Source organism: Cetorhinus maximus, chromosome 2, assembly GCF_964194155.1.
Source record: "Cetorhinus maximus chromosome 2, sCetMax3.hap1.1, whole genome shotgun sequence".
NCBI lineage: Eukaryota > Metazoa > Chordata > Chondrichthyes > Lamniformes > Cetorhinidae > Cetorhinus > Cetorhinus maximus.
Window position 1 is genome coordinate 36545666 of NC_135880.1, and position 20673 is coordinate 36566338.

General features: G+C 44.0%; 1 protein-coding gene across 1 annotated transcript; it reads right to left on the reverse strand.

The window, feature by feature from the left end:
• Window positions 1-1707: 1707 nt before the first annotated feature.
• On the reverse strand, window positions 1708-20596 carry bhmt (betaine-homocysteine methyltransferase). The gene is made up of 8 exons (XM_078563331.1): window positions 20437-20596; window positions 17590-17722; window positions 15460-15578; window positions 13912-14103; window positions 8963-9110; window positions 6601-6783; window positions 3602-3830; window positions 1708-2487 (listed from the first exon to the last, which is right to left on the reverse strand). Exons 1-8 carry the CDS (start codon window positions 20569-20571, stop codon window positions 2295-2297), a joined length of 1332 nt encoding a protein of 443 aa, XP_078419457.1. The 5' UTR covers window positions 20572-20596; the 3' UTR covers window positions 1708-2294.
• Window positions 20597-20673: the final 77 nt, after the last annotated feature.

Consider the following 20673-nt stretch of genomic DNA (forward strand, 5'->3'; position numbering starts at 1 on the left):
GTGGCGACCCCCTCCCAGGCCGGTAAGGTGATGTTGGTGGACCTCCTTGTTCTATCCCTCGAGAAGAGGGCATCATGCCTTATGCAGACCACATTGGGGAGAGTCACCAGGGTCATGGCAGAACCTTGGAGTATGTGGCTTCTTTCTCCTGGGTGCCATCTCAGGACGTGCACATCCCACAGCAGGGCTGCAAAGAGTGAACATGTGTGTCCAGATAGCATTTAAATATGCTATCTTCGCCCCCCCACCGTCCCCCCCATCAGGTAATGTTAGGGTGGATGAATCAGTGCCGGACCCGCCATGAGATGCAGAGAGCAGCTCGCCGATGCAATACTTAATGAGGTTCCAAGCATACAATCGGGTGTGAGAACCTGCTCTGCCGCCCAGCAGGAAACATGCTGACTATCCTGGCCGCCACTGCACTTCATCTCCAGAATGGAAAAATCCACCCAATATAAAATAAAAGAGACAATTCTAAAAGGGGCGTAGGAGCAGAGGGACCTCAGGGCATTTGTGCATAAATCATTTGAGATGGCTGGACAGATTGAGAGCGCAGTTACTAAACCATACCAGATCCTGGGCTTTATAAATAGGGGCATAGAGTACACAAGTGAGGAAGTTTTGATAAATCTGTATAAAACACTGGTTTGGCTTCAACAATAGTGTTGCGTCCAGTTCTGGGCATTGTAATTTATAGTTCCAACCATGAGTTCAAAACATGTCCATGGGTTTGAAATTATGTTCTATAAATTTCCCAATTGGAGGGGATTCCAATCCTACAGTGGAGGGGTGATAAGCAGATGGGACTTGGTGCGACTAAGGTCACAGAATTTTGAATAACCTCAACTTAAGAGGTTGAAATGCAGATCAGTCAGGAGAGCATTGAAATGGTCGAGAGCATGGAAATAGGTTCCAGATGAGCTGGAGCAGGCATGGAATTGGGCAATTCTGCAAAGTTTGAAATCGGCTTTCTTAGTGCAGATGTGTGATTGGAAGATCATCATGGTCAAATGATGTGAATCCCTGGTTTAGCCACAGTTGCCAGGAAGAGGGATGGAGTTGGTAGCTGAAGAAAGGAGTTTGTAACTAGAAATTGAAGGCAATGGCAGATCCAGGGACTCAGGCGTGCAGCTACAAGTGTAGCCTTGGTGATCAAGTCAAAAGATCCCAATAAACTGAGGATAGGGTAAGAGAAAGCTATAGTGGACAGAACTTGATGTTTTCAACATACCCCATGGGACCACTAATTATTGGAGATTTTTGGAGCAAGGCACAATGTCATCTTTTCTGGCTGCCTGACCAAATAAATTGTACTCCTGAGCCTACACATACTACAAGATGCTCTTCTGCCCCAGGAAACATAGCAAAACTTAAGGCTATGCTAAAAAATAAAGCCCAACAATCTGGGCCTCTGTCACTTTTTGGTACCTCAGCACATCGCTGGGGCAAAGGCCAGGAAAATCCCCATTCTGTTTTTGGAAGTTATTTATTCTGTGGCATTCCAAGGCCAGGTTGTTTGAGGAGGGGTGGTGGGAGGTAAATCTCCTGTTCCTCCACCATAACTTTGGCAGAAGCCCTTGTTCATGCACATAGCTTGTTTTTTGTTTATATTCCAGGGGCCAAGTGGGAGAAGCCACAACGAAATTTACTCCGACATTTTAACAACTTATACAAACTTGTTGAAAGTGAATAAATACAAGCTCTCGGTTCACTGGATTCAAACTTTATTCACTCAATTTGGTAGATACATTACACAACCAGTTTAAATTCCAGGGACCAAGTGGGAGAAGCCACAACAAAATTTACTGCGACATTTTAACAACTTATACAAACTCGCTGAAAGTGAATAAATACAAGGTCATCTGTTCACTGGATTCAAATTTTAAATCATTCAATTTGGTAATTTTTGGTTGATACATTACACTACCAGTTTAAATTCCAGGGACCAAATGGGAGAAGCCACAACAAGATTTACTCCGGCATTTTAACAACTTATACAAACTTGTTGAAAGTGAATAAATACAAGGTCATCTGTTCACTGGATTCAAACTTTAAATCACTCAATTTGGTAATTTTTGATTGATTTTGGTCATTTTTGGTTGATCGATTATGCTACCAGTTTAAATTCCAGAGACCGAGTGGGAGAAATCACAACGAAAATTTACTCCAACATTTTAACAACTTATACAAACTTGTTGAAAGTGAATAAATACAAGGTCATCTGTTCACTGGATTCAAACTTTATTCACTCAATTTGGTAATTTGACTGATTTTGGTCATTTTTGGTTGATACGTTATGCTTCCATTCCAGTAATATTCTTCTGCTTCTCAAACATCTCTTTCAATTGGTTTTCAGTTGTTGTTTCTTTTTGTTGGACTAGGTCTTTGTCTCCTCTGGTCACGCCCCAACTGTCTGGCTTTGAGAAGGAGGCTGAATAGGGTCGGCCAGATGCAGGCACCAATTTCTCCCAAAATGCCTGCTGAGCTCTGGAAAAAAACAGGACAAAGAAATCAATTTTTATTTTGTGAAAAACTGGGTACAAAATTCCTGAGAATATTGTTGTTGATGACTGTCTCCACTGGTTAATGAATTTACAGCAAGGGGCACTGGCTTTGGATCATTAGAAGAGGTACTTTAAATTCTGCATGTGTTCCACTGGTCTGCCATTGTAACTCTAGAGGGAGACCACCAGGTCCCCCAAGGAAATGGCAGATCTGCTGTTTCCAGGAGTTTTCAGTCACTGCAAAAGGCGGAACCTGCGTTCTATAAAATGGGGCTCCCTACTCCTGATCTTTAGTTCACTGATGTTGCAGCTCATATGCCAAGTAGGTTCAATGGCCTCTAAAAGGGAATATGTGGCCCACCTACAGAACTCAAGTGGCCAGAACAGAGTCTGTGCAGAAATCCCTCTCCATATGGTGCTGGAATTTGATAGGTGGGCTACAGAAATGTGCATGAGTGGCACTAGTGTTCATTTACTCCATGCTTTTATGCAACCTACAGCAGGTGCTAACCAAGGAATTTCAGGACCTAGAGGCTATAACATAATTTAAAAAGGGAATTGGGGTAAGTTCATCAAAACATAGTATATCAAATGATGCATAAAAACCAGGATTAGATGCTAGTTAAAGACCTGATACTGGACAGACACAATTAGCCTAATGGCCTCCTGGGTTTTAAAGACCTGAGTAGCTCAGTTTTGATTAATATTTAAGTCAACTTTTGCCATATTTTACTAGAAAAAAGTCAACTTAAATTTGTTTAAAGAGGAGTCAGTGTTGAAGTGTATTGACTGAATTATAGTTGTGAATTGGATATTTATTTTCAGCCCTGCTATTGCAAAGCTTATCACAAGTCATCTGATTTTGGCTTATAAATTTGTACCAGTCAGGAATGCTAGCTCCTCAGTACTTCAAAAACATAATACTCAGTGGGGGTAAATTTCACTTTGGGTGTCAATGGAAAGCAAAGAAATTGGAAGTGATGTATAATAGGCTACTGATAATACCTGTCTTATAACATTGGTCAAAGTCAAAATGACTCCCAACACAGATTGTCAGATGTCTGACATATACACAGGCAAGTTCTAGTTATTCATACCTTGCTCGCACCCAAGGCTTTGTGTGCATGGCAAGACCACCTCCCCAGGCATCATGCTTCTCTGAAGCCACTGGAAGGAAGCCCCTTTCAGCTGCTAGCTCTTCTGCTACAGCCCTAATGTGATAGGGTTCAAATCCACAACAGCCACCAATGTATCGGATTCCCAAATTATATGCATCCCTTGCATATTTATGCATGTCCCATCTGGTGAGAAGTCGTGGTTCCAGAGCTTTAAAAAGAACAGATTTGGGTAGTAAATCACATGCTCAACCAGCAATGCAACAACTTTACGTTGCTTTCAAAATAAAAACAAATGCTATGTCTGTTATGACTCAAATTTGTACATCTTCAATAGCAAACATAGAAAATGCTGGAAAAGCTCAGCAGGCCTGGCAGCATCTGTGGAGTGAGAAACAGAGTTACTGGGCTGAATTTTACATTGATTGGGTGGGTGCATGTCCAAAACTGATGAGGCATGAAATTGTGCGAGATGACGTCGGGCGAGCGTCCTGATGTCATCGTGCGCTTGTGCGATATTTCGCTTAGCGGGCGCAAAAGTCGGAAGTGCACCCGCCGTCAATTAAGGAGTGCAATTAAGCCCATTAACAACGTAATTCTCTGCTATTTCTCGTCGCCCATCCAATGTTACAGGTGGACGGGCGAATTGGCCAGGTGGCCTTTACATTTTTCATGAAACCTAATCCAAGGGTGGGATGAGGTCTCTGTAATGAAATAAAATAAAAATGAAAATCTGTGAGCAGCATTTTGATCATCTATATTTTCAGGTGCCGGATTGTGATGCTCGGACATTATTTTTCTGCTTTTTAAAAACTTTATTGGAACATTTTTCGGGTTTGCAGCTCCCTGCCTTCAGGGAACTTTTCTCAGCACTCGCCCACATTGACGGCATCGTCCACCCTCCACCTGCCCCCACCCTGGCAGCAGGGTGAGCTTCTCAGAGAGCACTTCATTCTGGCTGGCCGTTAATTGGCCAGCCAGCATGAAATCGTGGTCGGGAGCCGATCGCGGTCGGTGGTCTGTTTCCCGGCCGAGCCCAGGCCCACCAATCGCACGCACCCACCGAGCTAAAGATTCATGCCAATGTTGCGAGTCCAATACGACTCTTTAGAACTCAGGGGTTAAGAAGAAGAGTCACATTGGACTCGAAACATTAACTCTGCTTCTAACTCCACAGAAGCTGCCAAAACTGTTGAGTTTTACCAGCACTTTGCTTTTATTTTAGATTTCCAGCATCCACAGTATTTTGCTTTTATTTGTAAATCTTCTCTGGTTATTTCTGCCCTGAATATACAAGTCACATAAAACTGCCTTAGATTCACAATCCTTGGCTTAATTTTGCACCATTCTGCATGCCACCATTTCTAAGGGGGCTGAAATACCCTTGTCAGGTTGTTGGGGCGGGGGCACGAGGGGGAGGTGGTGGTGGTGGTGTTGACAGTGGGGTTTGCAAAGAGGGGAGGTGGTTTCATCAAACTACCATCACAACCAGTTCTGCCAACTCCTTGCAATTTCTGACTTGTCTTAAGGATGTGGAACCTCCATCCCTCCTTTCCAAGGCATGAGTTGTGTTATGGCAGAGTCAGGGCTCTGTCTACATGTGTATTTCTGGACGGCAGTATTCCAAACTGCAGGTGTATTGAATGGGTGAAAGTATACCCTCCCCCCAACCAGCTGGTGGGATCTAGGCCAGATCAGCTCTCCTCCTACCTTCACAACACTCCTCCCTCCTAGCCCACAATGTCAGATGGGTAGCAGAGAGGAACCTGTAGTGGTGTTTGTACCCATTTGGTCCGTGCAACTTTATTATTCTGATCCTGCAAACTCCATGAGGTCAGCAACCAAGGATGCAATCCTAGTTTAAACGACCAATAGTGTTTAAGAATTTCAGGAGCTTCGTTTCTACATTTTTGTTTAGTTACAGATAGTGATGCAAAAATTTGCACAGTCCTCCAATCAGGTTCTTCACCCTGCCCCGATACTTGATCAACATCAATAATTTACATTCATGAAAAAGCGCCAAGATGGTTATATACAACCAGTGCACAATCACTCAGAGGCTCCTTACCCTGGTTTATTCATTCCATCACCCTGTCTGGGAGCACTTTTAGGCTAAAAACTCACTGGGATTAGAGTTCCAATTCTCAACTGTTGCACGGATCTGTAATCCAGTACTGACTACCAAATGGTCGTGTCAGTGGAGGTGAGCAATGAAAAGTTTTTCCAATTTTCTTCAAACAAGCTGGCACTGGATATGTTTGGATTTCGCTGTGATCTCATAAACAAGCTGTGAGCCCTATGGCAGCATCTAGGGAGACTTTTGCCCTTGGACAACTTCTGTACTGTTAGGATTAGCGCAAGGAGGTCAACTGTAGATTCCTAACACTGGGACCAGGGAGAAGCTGCACAGACAGATCGACTAATTCTGTATCACTACTTCAAAGGACCCCAGTTGGCAACCAAACCCAACGACCACTTTTGTTTTAACTTCTGTTCCTCACTGCATTACTTATTAGATAGCAAGCTGCAGTACTGTCAAAAAGGTTGCTGAAACATAACCAAAATTAACTTGCCCAAGGTTCATGCACTCAAAAAAAGTTACTGACATTTATTGAAGATCACCTTGTAAGAGATGATTAAGGCCAAAGATGTTCTCAGCAGCAGGGTGAGAATATGATTTTGCTGATGTTTTCCAATTGACAGAACACAGAATTTCTACATTTGCTAGCACACATCTTTTACATTTTCCTGCTTCATTTTTCTCCAGCTTTCTGTCCCTTCTTAACTGTACATGTGCAACTGAAGTCAGGGATGTAGAATAACAAGCAGGAAGGGCCAATAGACTCAAGGCCTACCAGCAACTACATATAAATAGAAAAAACATATTCTAAAATTCCAATAAATCCAAACAAAAGAAACTCAGCCTAAAGCCTATTAAATTTTAATCAGATGGAATTAAAGTAGGAAATTTAAATTTTTACCAAATGGAAATTCCGGTAGGTCAATGAATCCCTGCTTGTTGCAATCAGGCGTGTGCAGAGCAAGAGGCTGCGCAATTAAGTGCGCTTTTAGATTTGCAGCTTCTAAACCTTCTTTCATAAGCTTCATGGTTTTGAGGCAAGTGGTTGGGTCAAAATGGCAGTTCACTCCAACAAGGTCAGCACCTATGAAACAAGAATGGAAATACCATTTTACGTCATTCAAGAGGTGACAGGCTAGGAAACAATTGGCAGAGGAACATGGGTGTCCTTGTATTTGAAATATAGGAAATTAACATGCAGGTGCAGCAACCAATAAGGAAGGCCAATGGTATGTTGGCTATTTATTACAAGTGGATTGAATTGAAGGGTAACAGTAAAGCAGTTTAACTACAATTATATAGAGCCTTGGTGAGACTACACCCTGGGCTGAATCTTACCTATGTTGGGCAGGCTGGAGCCGATCGCGGCTATTTTATGTGGGCAGGCAAATTAAGGCTCGCCTAGCAAAATACGCGTTCTGTAGCACTCAGCGCTACCTGTGCGAGCGGAGGGAGGAGGGAGAGCCGGGGCCTGGGCTCTTTTGCGCATACGCGAGAAAGAGTGCAGCAATTTCTCTAAGACATGGAGCTGCCTCAGGGAGATTAAGCTCATAATAAAAAACTTTTGAATAAAGGAAGTGAGAAATTATTTAAACATGACCCATCACGTGACAGCGTCACTTGAGCTGAGACATGTTTGTGAATCTTGCAAAAAATTATTTATTTAATTAAACCTTCAGGAAACCTCATCCTGCCTGTGGATGAGGCAGCGTGGTTAACTACTTTAATTCCTTTTTTTTTTTAAATGGCCTTAATAGGCTGTTGACAGTTCAGCAGGCATGCAGCTGCCACCAGCATGTGCCCACCGAACAATATTGAAATGATGCGTGATGATGTTGGGAGGCACACCCAACATCATCACGTGTCATTTTACGCGTCGGCATGTCAGGCCTGCCCCTGCACACCGACAGCAATATTCTGCCAACAGCTTTGGCCTCCTTACTGAAAGAAGGATATTTGTCTTAGAGGGAGCACAACAATGGTTTACTAGACTGTTTCCTGAGATGAGATGATTGTCCTTTGAGTGAATATAGGCCTAGCTACTCAATTTCACCTCTAAGTTAGAAGAATGAGAGGGGCTTGATAGGGAACGATGATTCCCCTGGCTGGGGAACAACTAGAACAACAGACCACAGTTTGAAAGTAAGGGTTCGACCATTGAGGTATGAGATAAGGAGAAATTTCTTCACCCAACGGGTTGTAAGTCTTTGGAAGTCTTTACCCCAGGGGGCTGTGGATTATTTAACTTAATTTTTTTTAAAAATTAATAATTTTAATATTAATTAAAATTAATAATACTCAAATAAAAGTGGAAACTTTAATCACATGCGGCTTCCTTCAGGCTTAAGTGATGTCAAGAACCTTTGTCTGTCCTGCAATTTATTAATTTAGTATATTCAAGACATGGATACTACAGAAATCAAGGGATTTTGGGATAGTATGGGAAGGTGGAGTTGAGGTAGAACATCATTGAATGGTGGAACAGGCTTGAAGGGCCAAATGGTCCAATCCTGCAGAAACCACTTAAACCAGGAAACGAATAAACTGAATGTCCACTCTTGAGTAATCTAGTTAGACTGAATACTCGTCATTAATTCCTTTAAACAGAGCCACTATTTGTCAGAATTCCTGCTCTCCATCCTCCAAAATGCTTTAAGTCTTTACAATGAATTGGAGAGGTAAGTAAATAGTCAACTATGAAACCGAGCGACAGCTCATGGCTGTATGGCATGGCTCTCCAACTCAGCAGCCTCTCCAGTCTTTCAGTGAGCTGTAAAAAAATCACCTTTTCCACCACCAAGCAAAAAACTGAACATCATAGTTAATTGAAATATCATGCCAGCTGGGGGCAAGGAACTTAATAAGCTTAACAGTCAACTGTTGTTCCTGGCAGGCGGAACAGTCTAGAAAAAATCAGTTACCACCAAAGTGCTTTGACCGGTGTTAGACAATGGCCCAGATCTTCCGGTCAGCAGCGAAGAGGTTGTGTGCGCCATTGACAGCAATTTAAACTGCCCACTTACCATTTTACATCTTTGCAGGCTCCAGCCGGGGCAAACAGAGTCAGGAGGGCAAGTAGTGAGTGTAACTCCAGCGAAGCCACACCCGCTATTTCATCATGAGCTCAAGACACAACCCTTAAAAAGTCTGTTTTCAGTTCAGTGGCTTTAAATTTAAGTGGAGTTGTCAACCCCCTTACTGCCTAGCCTCCCCTCACTGAGGATGCTCACCCCTCCCAAAAAAAATTGGAGAAATTCCCTTACCAGCCTTTACGAGTCTAACTGCACAGTCCCCTGCTGATACTCCAGTCAAATCACCCTCTGGGCCAATGCACATGGTGGCCCCGACTGGTTTGCCAGATTCCTTCAAAACCTCAACTGCCCATTCTGCTTCCTCCACATGTTCAAAGTACTGCAAGAGACAGAACACCAGCACTTAAACACAAGAATAATAATATTATGAGTCTTCTCATCTTTAAGTGGCTTCCTGCAAAATAAAATGACAAGCTATTAATTTTGCACAAAGGTTTTCCAACAAAAACCACGGGCCCATATTTTCCTCTTTGCTAATTTTAGCTAAAAAATTAGATGCAAGTAAGAAATATGTAATGTTAAAAGAAAGCACTAATTATTAATCTGTCCTTACAGCTTTAAAGATTGTTACTCCTTCAAATATTGAAATGTAGCTGAAAATTGTGTAGGAGACAAAAACTGACTGTTTATGTAGTGCTCTTCAGGCAAAATGACCCAAGGCACTTCAGAGAGAATTAGGCATTTGTGCGGGGCGGGGGGAGATCAAAATCTTGGTTGGAAGAGAAATTAGAACAAAAAGGCTAACTTTTGCTCATCAAGTTCTCTGTGATCGATCAGAGAATCTCAAGATTCTCCACAGCATATTTTTGGAATTAATTTTTTATCAAGTCCCTTAAAAAAGTAATTCAGAAATTAATTCATTTTACAAAGATAGAGGGGGTTTTGGAATGATTTCAATTTGAATTAACAGATAATTTCAATTAAGAGAAGGAGACTTTATAAAGTACTACATGTCAAGAAATAGATCGGGTAATTGTTATACCTTTGAAAATTTTAGATATCTTTCTAATCTTAAGTTTACACAGGGAACAAAAAAAGGTCCAAGTACTTATTTTTCAATGTATTATTTCTTTATCAGGCAACTATCAAATTGGGTCAGCAAAACATCGTGGGACCATCCAGGCTCACGAAAAGCATAATCCAAACAAAAATGATTATCTGGCATAATCTATTGCGATTACTATGCCTCCATTTTATTCTATTTAACAAACTGCAATGTTATTTGTACATTTGACAGACTGCAAGTATATGGTGGTACTCCAAGCCAATTTCCAGAACCTATCTTAGTGGCAAGGGATCATCATTCAACCTCCGGCATAAAGCCAAGCTTTGGTTCACTGGAAACATTGTACGTTAAGAATAAGCAAAAAAGTTCAAATGGCAATAAAACTCAGCATCTCATGAATATGCAGTCAAATTGAGCAGTGACTAATTAACTTACACCGAACAATTAAGGAGTTTAACGACGGGAGATTTCAAAACATCATTGCAGCAATAAAAGTAGTGCCCAATATAGCAAGAACATGAGAGTTGCTCCTTTGGTAATTGTAGTGCAACAGCTGAAGGAAGATGATCAGAAGGCAGCTATGGGGCTGATGGAATGGGAGGTCCTACATTATGCAGCAACTCTATGGCATTTAACCCTTAAAAGTGTGATACAGGCAACTCAAACTGACTGGGAAAGTCTCTCAAAGATAGGCCAATCAGCCAGCAATCAGCATTTGTGCAATGAAGGTCATAAATCTCTCATCACTTATACCACAGGGACCCTCCAATTACTCACAGGGGTCAGTCACTTTTTTGACACAGATCTGACATTTTTTTTTCTGCCCAATGAAAGCACGCAGATTGCAAGGTGGTAAAAATGAATTAATTTTATTAAATCGTGCAGTGCTAGTGGTGTAGAGGTTTAAATGCATGCTGTCACCACGTTTGTCCTTTGTGGATAGATGCACAGTCACTAAACTGCAGTGAATATATAGGGATCACTGTGTGCAATCAATGCCAAGGGGCTCCTTTGCTGTACAATCACAGGTCATTGTTTATGGAGGTAGTACTTTCGTATGATGACAAATATTAGGTAGCTTTAATTCTGTGCCAGCTGGTTGCTGCTATGCTACTTCATGAATTTCCATTCCTGGAGGGCATCTCATAGTACAAACTGATCTTTGTTAGCATAAGACATCTGCGCCAGAATTTCCAAGTGGGCCACTCCATTGCCAGAAATGAGGCAGAGCCTTAAGTTCACTAATGTTGGGACACCAAGGGACTTTGTCCTAAATTGTGGAGACAGAACTGTTTGTATGGCCAGGGTGGATGTCTTGCATCTGAGGGACAACAGCAAGAGCCGCCTTGCTCCCATAGTGTAATTGGTTACTCAATAGGGACTTCTGCCCTCCTTGCTCCTGAGAGAAAGAGGTCAGTACTATTCATAAAGGTCCTGTAAATTTTAAAGTTTTAATTAAAATGTAGCAAATACACTCCAGGACCATTTACCTTCAAATATTATGGAGACTCGATGCCTCATCAGCTCTCAGTTGTCTAATGTTCCAATGATGCCTGGTAAGGGTGTAGGGGACAGAATTCCTGGAATAGCCCAAGAACTTCCTCAGACTTAGAAATGAGGATTCATCCACCACCCATGGGAATTTTTCTGCACAGAGTAAATGGGGAAGGTTACATTCTGCGTCAGTTGCTCCCATGGGAGGAGAGTGGGTGGGATAACCTGTCTGCATTGTGCCTGGGCCCAATTGGTGCTCAGGTACTCAGAATTACCCTTCATGGCTGCCTGCAACATTTCTCCAAGTGATTTGAAGTCAGCAATGACCACATTCTAGAGATTGAACCCCAAAACATCCATGAAAATAATGGCACCATTTGTGAGATGCTCTCATGATGCCTATCGCTTGCACAATTGCTTCCAATGATCTCGTTAAAGGCTTACTGGAAAATGGTTGTACAGACCATTACTGGTTCAGCATCATGCCATCACATGTCATGTGAGGAAGCAAATGACTGTTCAACGTCTTGTTTAAAAATGCCATGAGCACGCAGATGCTGGGACTCCATTTTGTATCAGCTGGCACATCAACTGACACCATTGCTGAATATCTCATACTGCACTCTCCTCAATATCACTTCTCCCGCTGTATATTGGTGCTCATAAATGGCACTCAGGTTGTTAAGCTATTCAATTCAGCTTATTGAAGCAGTGGGTTCCCCTTGCACCAGAGGCTTAAGGTAGGACATTCAGTACATTGTCACAATAGCTCATTTGTGTATGATGTGGTCATTACATGGACCACTATATGGTCATGGATGATCAGGGCATCCTGACTGCACACAAGACTTGCTCCAAAGATGCTGGTCATGCCTGCATCCAAATGAGACAATGTCCTCCATAATGAAGTCTGCTCATTTACATAGTGTAATCCATGACAAGTTGGTAGTTCCAGTGGCAATGAAATCTTCATTGCTGCAGATCACCCCTTCACTTCCACTACAGGATTTGTCCTGTTAAGGCCAAATAAAAAAGGGCATTATTAGCCCCTCAATGTCCACAGAGCTGTGGATGCAACTATTATGAGCATATTAATCTAATACATATCCTTCCAATTAGTGAAACTCCCAAGACTCACCTTGTTGAATAAGTCAGCTATTACCTTGCTCATGTGTAGCAAATGGTTTTTGATCACGTGTGTCTATGCTATGCTCTCCTTTAATGTATGGGGTTCCGTGCCCGGTGGGCACCGCGGGGACTGGGGTGTTTTGTTGACCCCTTTAATCACATCTTGGTTTGATGTCTGTAAGGTTCCTTTAAAGTTTTTTCCTTGATTTTACAGCTGACCTGACTTAGGGGCTGTGCTTAATTTCTCCCTTGTTATTGTTAATTTAGTTAATTGTTTTAACTCTACAAGAATTTAATGTATGAGGTTGCCTTTAAACAGGAGACCATGAGATGGCAATTTGGGCAATGGAATTTTGAAAAAAAATATTTTTTTTGCCCTTGTAACGCATACAATTAGGCAAAAAAAAACTGCTGCTCCACTTAAAGCATCATTGCTGACATTTCTCTGCATCAGCAATTTTGGAGCATACCTTTTAACTATTACTTTCCTTCATGTCCACCTATGGCGTATGCTGTGCTACTTTACAGGATTATTTGTACCTTACCTTTGTACTCTTCTTTAAGTTGTGCAAATTCTTCTGGACCTCTTGCAGGTCCTTGAGTAGTTGATATGGAGTTCTCCTTCACTGGGAAATTTCCATACTTGTTTACTCCTTAGCATATTTGGGATCATCGTCCCCCACCAAAAATCTGATAGGTATGCTTCATTCCAGAGGTTACCAGTACCTGCAGGGCTTGGGCACTAAATAGTGCTTTTCTCAATCTTCGTTAAGCCATTTTGCACAAATATTGTGCACTTCACAGCTGAAACTTTAATATTTATATACTGGTTAAGAATCTTGTTAACTGCTTGTCTAAGAAGTGTTAAGTGTATGGTGACTGGCTTTTTTTTTCCATATATTTAACTACTAAATGAAACTGCATTTACGAATCACACTTCAAAACCATGTACTCCGCAACCCTTGGTGGACTGCAAATAAACAGCAGAAATGGGCACTTTGTCTCTTCAATTAAATAGAAGAAAGCTTCAGGCACTGTGTTTTAAAACTAGAACTCCCTCTATGAGAAATCTGGAACTTGGTTCGAGCCAAGAATAACTGAAGAAACTGATGTGTACTTACCAGAAAAGGGAACAATATAATTAGACATTATTGAAATGCATTGCAACTTAGCTTTTTTAGGAAACATAAGTATAGAGGAAAAGAAAGCCAAAAAGCAGAGTAATCTGCAGTCATTTATCTGGCGTGACTCACATGAAATAACAAACCAAATTGTTAGGATTTGTTAGGCAACTTGCTGCAAAACAAGTACTGTAAAAACTATTAAACATGCCAAAAGCAACTCATCCAAAACTTCCTGCATAGTTTTTCTCTGCTCTATTGTCTTGTTGTAATCCAGATTTTTAGAAATGCAGACAAATTAAACAGTTTTTTTCCCTCTTAGATACATCAATAAATATTTAGGAATCCAGTTAAGTGCAAAGACCACATACCTCAGCAAGCATGAAGTCTACATTCTTCTTGATAAAGACATCTAGTTGTTTCCTGAAGATTGCCTTTACATCTGTCTCACTTTTGCAGCTGAGGTAGGAAGGGGTTTGGCTGACTCCTCCAGCAACGAGGGCATCTCCTTCATTAGCCACCTCCCTAGCAATATCACAAGCAGCTTCATTCACTTTCTGGCCCTGAGAGAGGAATGACACAGTAAGCCATTTTGCAGGCCAGCTACAATGAAATAACAAAATGTTGCAACAAATGAGCTGAAAAGCTACTTTACTGGCTAACTCATTTCATAACTTGTTTCACGACAACCTGAGGTAGAATTTGTGCCCCCTGCATGCAGTTTCATAGATTGAATGCTTTCAGGAATTTAGGCGCAGAAGTCAGTAGCTCTTCTATATTAAAACTGATGGCTAGGAGATCTGCAGGCCATAATCCTGGCTGTAACGCTGCTATGGCACCTGCTGATACCCTCCAGCTTCAAGACACACTATACGGCATCAATGAGAGATAATGATAATTTGCATAGAGCTGCCTCAATAACAATCCAGATTCATGCAGCCCAAAGCTCTGACTACTCTACGGGAAGAGACCAACATATCCAGGACTGAGCCTGCTTGTGCTGTTTTGCAGAGATATGGCAACAGAACAGGCAAGGAAATTCAGCACTATACTCCCTCTTGATGAAGCTCCATGCCAAGAATGAGAGATTATAAAATCTACTCTTTGGCTTGTACAGAAGTCACAATATTGACAGTATGTAAACAGATTTTCTTCATGAAATAGGGTTAATAGAGTCAAGTTAATTTTACAATGGCCTAGGCTCAGACACACTGTTGTGATTTGGCTGACTGCACGTTTGAAGTTCCTATCGTCACATCTGTACTGCTTTAATTTGTTTATTCTTGACAGTGAATGAAATACTGTAAAGCTCATACATGACAACTTCCCTTTACCTAATAATCTTTTGTCATTACCTTCTAGACTTTTGACTAAGCTTCTTTAGTAAACTTCAGGCAATACAAAATTCTGGTGCTTGTTTCCCATCCTCCAACACGTCCTTACCCATCACCACGTTCTTGTTGACCTATACTGTCTCCCAGTGCCCCAACATCTTAAAAGTTAAAATTCTTTTCATCTATAAAAATCTTTGCTCCTCCTGACTCTGGTCTTTTGTGCATCCCTGCCTCCTTATTCCATCCTTCAGCCACCTAGCCCTGTGTGCTAGAATTCCCCTAGTGGCTCTCTTCCATTGACCCTCCTTAAATCCCACCTCTTTAATAAGATTTTGGTCACCCTTCCCAATCTTTCTTCGACCCTGCTATTTTTTTCCCTATCTTGCCTCTGAAGCAGAGGTACTTTTCAATGTTAAACACGGCTTATAAATGCAGGTTTTTGTTGTAGCAAGTCGTGTTTTATTGAGAGCATCCTAAACTATTTGCATTTAAGCTTTTATTTTGAAGTTAAGAGCGCTCTGTGTTGGCGGAAATGGACAGAAACTTGCAACTAAGATATGGAATCAGTGAAAAGTCAAGACTTACTGAAAATCTTTGCTCTACATAATTTCCTCTGTTCTCCAACTTGTCTTCACTTGCATAAAAAGTGAAAGTCTGCATGACTGTAGAGCCTGCTCTGAGGAATTCACGGTGAAGCTGTCTCACTGAAAGAATAGTAACAAAAACATAACTTTAAAATACTTTATCTTAGACCATACCTGAGAACAGCTGTCAACTGGCTGGATGTGGCCTATGAGTTCAGTTTTGGAACAGCAGAAATGTGATTCTGCTCTTGCTAATATTCAGGTTCTGGACAAACATCATTCAAATCATACCCCCCAAACTGTACAACGTATAATGATGCTCACATCCGTGCATTTCCAAGAAACAGAACCTTGGTGTTGTACTTCATTCCATGCTAATCTAGTATCGACAGGCACAAGTAGTCCTTGCCTGGATTAATGAGTTAGTTGGTTATCTTATTGATTAGACTAGCAGAGCCCACTAGAATCTTATGCAACATTTTGCAGCTTTGTGCTGTCTCAGGTGTATGCTTCAAAATTTATCTTCTAAATTACTGTTGATGGAATTTCAAACCAGAGTTTGAAGCAACTTTTATTAACAGCTTTAACAAGTTGCTGGTTAATCTGGCCATGTTAACATTATTTGCTTCAAGCAATTGAGTTTAGTGTCAGTGTGCTAGGTTACCAATTATAGAAGTGGCAATTAATTTCAAGCACATGAGAGAGAATCTTATCGTATATACTATAATAGACTAGTAACACTATACAGTTTGTAAATAATGAGTGCTTTAGCTGTGCAACAATGTAAAATATGCCATGTAATGCGGATGAAACAAAGTGCTTTTATAAAAGGTAGGAGACCACCTCCTTGAGTTGGAAAGCCAGGATTAATACCTACTTCAGTAGCACAAAGCTAAAAAGAAATTAAAACTTTTTTAAAAATCTACCTCAAACTTCATCTAACTGGGTAAGTCATTTACTTTGTACATGCAGATGATTAGCTTTCCGAAATTGCCCAAACAACCAATGTTCTGTAGCTATCTCAATCTCAAAATTAAAAAAAGGATGCATCTCTATTAAATAACCCAGCCAGACAAACATATCCCTAATGTGAGTCAGAAATCTGTGGGGTTAGGGGGATGTCCATGGTTTCCTTTGAAAAGGAAAATTTTAAATGAAGGTAATATTGTTACTGAATGCAGCAACTTCCTTTGAATTTATTAGATTTCCTCTTGAACCTATTAGGACTGCCACCCAACATTAATGAGTCAAGCTAATGGGAAAGGATGTGATGTAAGAGCAGCGTTGTTGGCAATAAGACGAAGGCCCAGATTTTCCTAACAACAGAAGTTCTCTCCGTCGTGGTGAAAACAGTGGACAAGCTCAGAAATTCGAAGTCCCACCCCCAAACATGGCACTTCCTATTTTTGCGGGGGGGGTGGGACTAGAGTCGGGCTAGGGGGGCTAGGGTTGCGCCTGTGCGGTTTACAGAGGCAGCTGGCCATTTAAATTACCAGCTGCCTCCGCTGAAGTGGGATTTTGATAGGCCAAGAGTGTGAAATCCAAAGTGTGCAGATTACACCAGGTGTTTGGATAGCCAGTGTACCCCTTTGGGAGATGTAAGGCATCCTTTGAGATAGTTAAAAGTAGATATGATTATGTACTTTTTTTTTTAATGCACAAACTCATTGGAACTGTCAAAGCTGTGAAAGGATACTAGGTAAGTTGGCATGGAGGGAGTAAGGGCAAAGGTTGGTGGGTATGGGTTGGCACAGGGGCTATAAAGGGGGCATGGAGATATGAGGGGCTATGGAGGTGAATGGGGGCATGACATGGCATAGATCAGCATGGGGATTGTGTGAGGGCTGTCTTTTGCTTTAATATCTTTCTTTTAATTAAATTCAACAAAGTGCCAGAGCACAGAGGCAGAGGCAGGCCTTCCACCCAGCAGCCTCTGTACTTGTTCTGGAGATGGGAGGCCCGACTTCTAATGCTGCCTGCCACCACCAACCCCAAACATGGAACGAAAATCAAAACTGTGGGCGACCGTTTTTAAAGATAGTGTTCCCAGAGCCGGGAATTCTCCCATCTCTGCGCAACTGACCCGGGAGCGAAAATCTGGGCCTATGTTTCTGGTTGTTTTTGGCCTTACCAGCTTCTGGATGCTCTACTGTTGCTTCTGGTGTCCAGGGACCAGCTTTGACATATCCTCTCTTCTCAAGAGCAAAAACAAATCCTCCATCTCCAATAATGATCTCCCCAGAAGACAAACGCTCCAGAAGTCCCTGCAATAAAATTTCATATCTTGATTAATAAAAAAAAATCAGGGCAATAAACAGAAATGTCGATCAGTGAACATGTGTGTTACAATAGGCAACTACACCCACTCAAGAGGTTCACTGCACTGGAGAACAGAAACAGTATTTTGTACATAAGCTCATAGCATTTAAAAAGGCTTGAATGGGCAAAAAAATCTAGATTTCATTTCTTGGGTAGATCACCTCTTGTACCCATGTCCGTAATGTGTTACTTGTTACTCAATTGCAATGTGCATTTAGCCCATATTTAAGATTGGAACACATCAATAATTTGTTTAAAAAGTGGGAGAAAATCAGTAAGAGCATTGACATGTGCCCAACAAACATTTCAGAGAGAATCTCATTGAAAATGGTTCTCAACTGGCTAACTTAATGGAGCCACTGCATGGAAAATCCTTCTCCCTTTTAAAGTGGGGGGGGGGGGGGGGGGGAGGAGGAGGAGGGGGGAGAAAACTAGGTCCGCAATTACACCTAAATAAAGGAAACAGATGTAGATATTACAGGCACAGTTAATTTAATTTGGAACATTAGTAGACTTGTTGGAGAACTAGGAACTGGCTGATGCTCCTTTCATGCTCCAACCAGCCTCAGGTTGAGTAGAGATAGATGGGCCACGTGGAAAGGGACTAAAAACACGACACTTCATCGGACCAAGTGGCCAGGACGTTCAAAAAATGTATCTAATTAAAAGTGCAGGAGGAAAGGTTTGTTTTGTTGCAGAGTGATCCCTTGGAGAGAGCATGCATCCCTTGCCCAGGGTGGGGGGGGGGAAAAAGAGAGAAGGGAGGCAACACACTGGGGTCGTACCCATTGATCTGCATTGTGCTGCCGAGGGGTAAAGGGGCAGAGGGTGGGGGATAAGCAGCAGCAGCGCTGAAGTGAGGCACTGCCCAGCCCACACACCTGGCACCACACCCGGTCTTGGGGGGGAGGGGGGTGCACATAGCATGGGGTAAAAACGGTGGGAAAGCTTGCAAAGAAACCACGACGGCGCGGGCAAGGGGTAAATAAAAACAGTTGGGAGGGCGATGAAGTGGGGGGGGGGGGGGGGGGGGGGGTGGGTTGTGGGGGAGGGCGAGGAATGTAGCTTGGGGGGGGGGGAGGGCAAAGAAGGGAGGGTTGGGGGGGGGAGGGCAAAGAAGGGAGGGTTGGGGGGGGAGGGCAAAGAAGGGAGGGTTGGGGGGGGGAGGGCAAAGAAGGGAGGGTTGGGGGGGGGGAGGGCAAAGAAGGGAGGGTTGGGGGGGGAGGGCAAAGAAGGGAGGGTTGGGGGGGGAGGGCAAAGAAGGGAGGGTTGGGGGGGGAGGGCAAAGAAGGGAGGGTTGGGGGGGGGGAGGGCAAAGAAGGGAGGGTTGGGGGGGGGGAGGGCAAAGAAGGGAGGGTTGGGGGGGGGGAGGGCAAAGAAGGGAGGGTTGGGGGGGGGGGAGGGCAAAGAAGGGAGGGTTGGGGGGGGGAGGGCAAAGAAGGGAGGGTTGGGGAGGGGGAGGGCAAAGAAGGGAGGGTTGGGGAGGGGGAGGGCAAAGAAGGGAGGGTTGGGGGGGAGGGCAAAGAAGGGAGGGTTGGGGGGGAGGGCAAAGAAGGGAGGGTTGGGGGGGAGGGCAAAGAAGGGAGGGTTGGGGGGAGGGCAAAGAAGGGAGGGTTGGGGGGGAGGGCAAAGAAGGGAGGGTTGGGGAGGGGGGAGGGCAAAGAAGGGAGGGTTGGGGAGGGGGAGGGCAAAGAAGGGAGGGTTGGGGAGGGGGAGGGCAAAGAAGGGAGGGTTGGGGAGGGGGAGGGCAAAGAAGGGAGGGTTGGGGGGGGAGGGCAAAGAAGGGAGGGTTGGGGAGGGGGGAGGGCAAAGAAGGGAGGGTTGGGGGGGGAGGGCAAAGAAGGGAGGGTTGGGGGGGGAGGGCAAAGAAGGGAGGGTTGGGGGGGGAGGGCAAAGAAGGGAGGGTTGGGGGGGGAGGGCAAAGAAGGGAGGGTTGGGGGGGGAGGGCAAAGAAGGGAGGGTTGGGGGGGGAGGGCAAAGAAGGGAGGGTTGGGGGGGGAGGGCAAAGAAGGGAGGGTTGGGGGGGGAGGGCAAAGAAGGGAGGGTTGGGGGGGGAGGGCAAAGAAGGGAGGGTTGGGGGGGAGGGCAAAGAAGGGAGGGTTGGGGGGGGAGGGCAAAGAAGGGAGGGTTGGGGGGGGAGGGCAAAGAAGGGAGGGTTGGGGGGGAGGGCAAAGAAGGGAGGGTTGGGGGGGGGAGGGCAAAGAAGGGAGGGTTGGGGGGGGAAGAGGGCAAAGAAGGGAGGGTTGGGGGGGGGAAGAGGGCAAAGAAGGGAGGGTTGGGGGGGGAAGAGGGCAAAGAAGGGAGGGTTGGGGGGGAGGGCGAAGAAGGGAGGGTTGGGGGGGGAGGGCGAAGAAGGGAGGGTTGGGGGGGGGAGGGCGAAGAAGGGAGGGTTGGGGGGGAGGGGGAAGAAGGGAGGGTTGGTGGGGGGGGGGGGGAGGGGGAAGAAGGGAGGGTTGGTGGGGGGGCGACCGTCGACATGACGGGACTGGGCAACCCATCGATGGAGAAACCTGCGTTAAGCACAAAGGGAAGGCAACAAGTCCATCATCACTCGGTGGGACAAACATGTTGCAGCCAGCAAGACAAAAAAATAAATAAAAAGAAGAATTATCTCAAAACAGTTGGAAACGAGGAGGGAGGGGGGAAAGAAACGTGTTACTCTTTTCGCAGCGGTCTTCCCGTCTTCCCCCACTGGCGGCATCTCGGCGGCGCTTCTCGGGTCTTTCTTCTCCAATTCACTTGGTGGTTGACAAGGATCTTCCAACACCGCTTCCTCGCTGCTGGAGTCCCACATCTTTATAGCGGGCTGGGAGGAGGTGGCGAATTGCCGGTGTCCGCCTCCCACTGCCTCTCATTGGGCTCCTGGCGGGGGGGGGGGGGGGGAAGGAGCGGGTGG

Bases quoted from the DNA above. Each gene is read 5' to 3' on its own strand.
- bhmt (XM_078563331.1), bottom strand. From the start codon at position 20,571: ATGTGGGACTCCAGCAGCGAGGAAGCGGTGTTGGAAGATCCTTGTCAA. The intron at 17,723-20,436 runs GTAACACGTTTC...ATTTTATTGCAG, and splicing joins GGAAGACCGCTGCGAAAAGA to GGACTTCTGGAGCGTTTGTC. The intron at 9,111-13,911 runs GTATGTGGTCTT...TGTCTCTTGCAG, and splicing joins TAGACTTCATGCTTGCTGAG to TACTTTGAACATGTGGAGGA.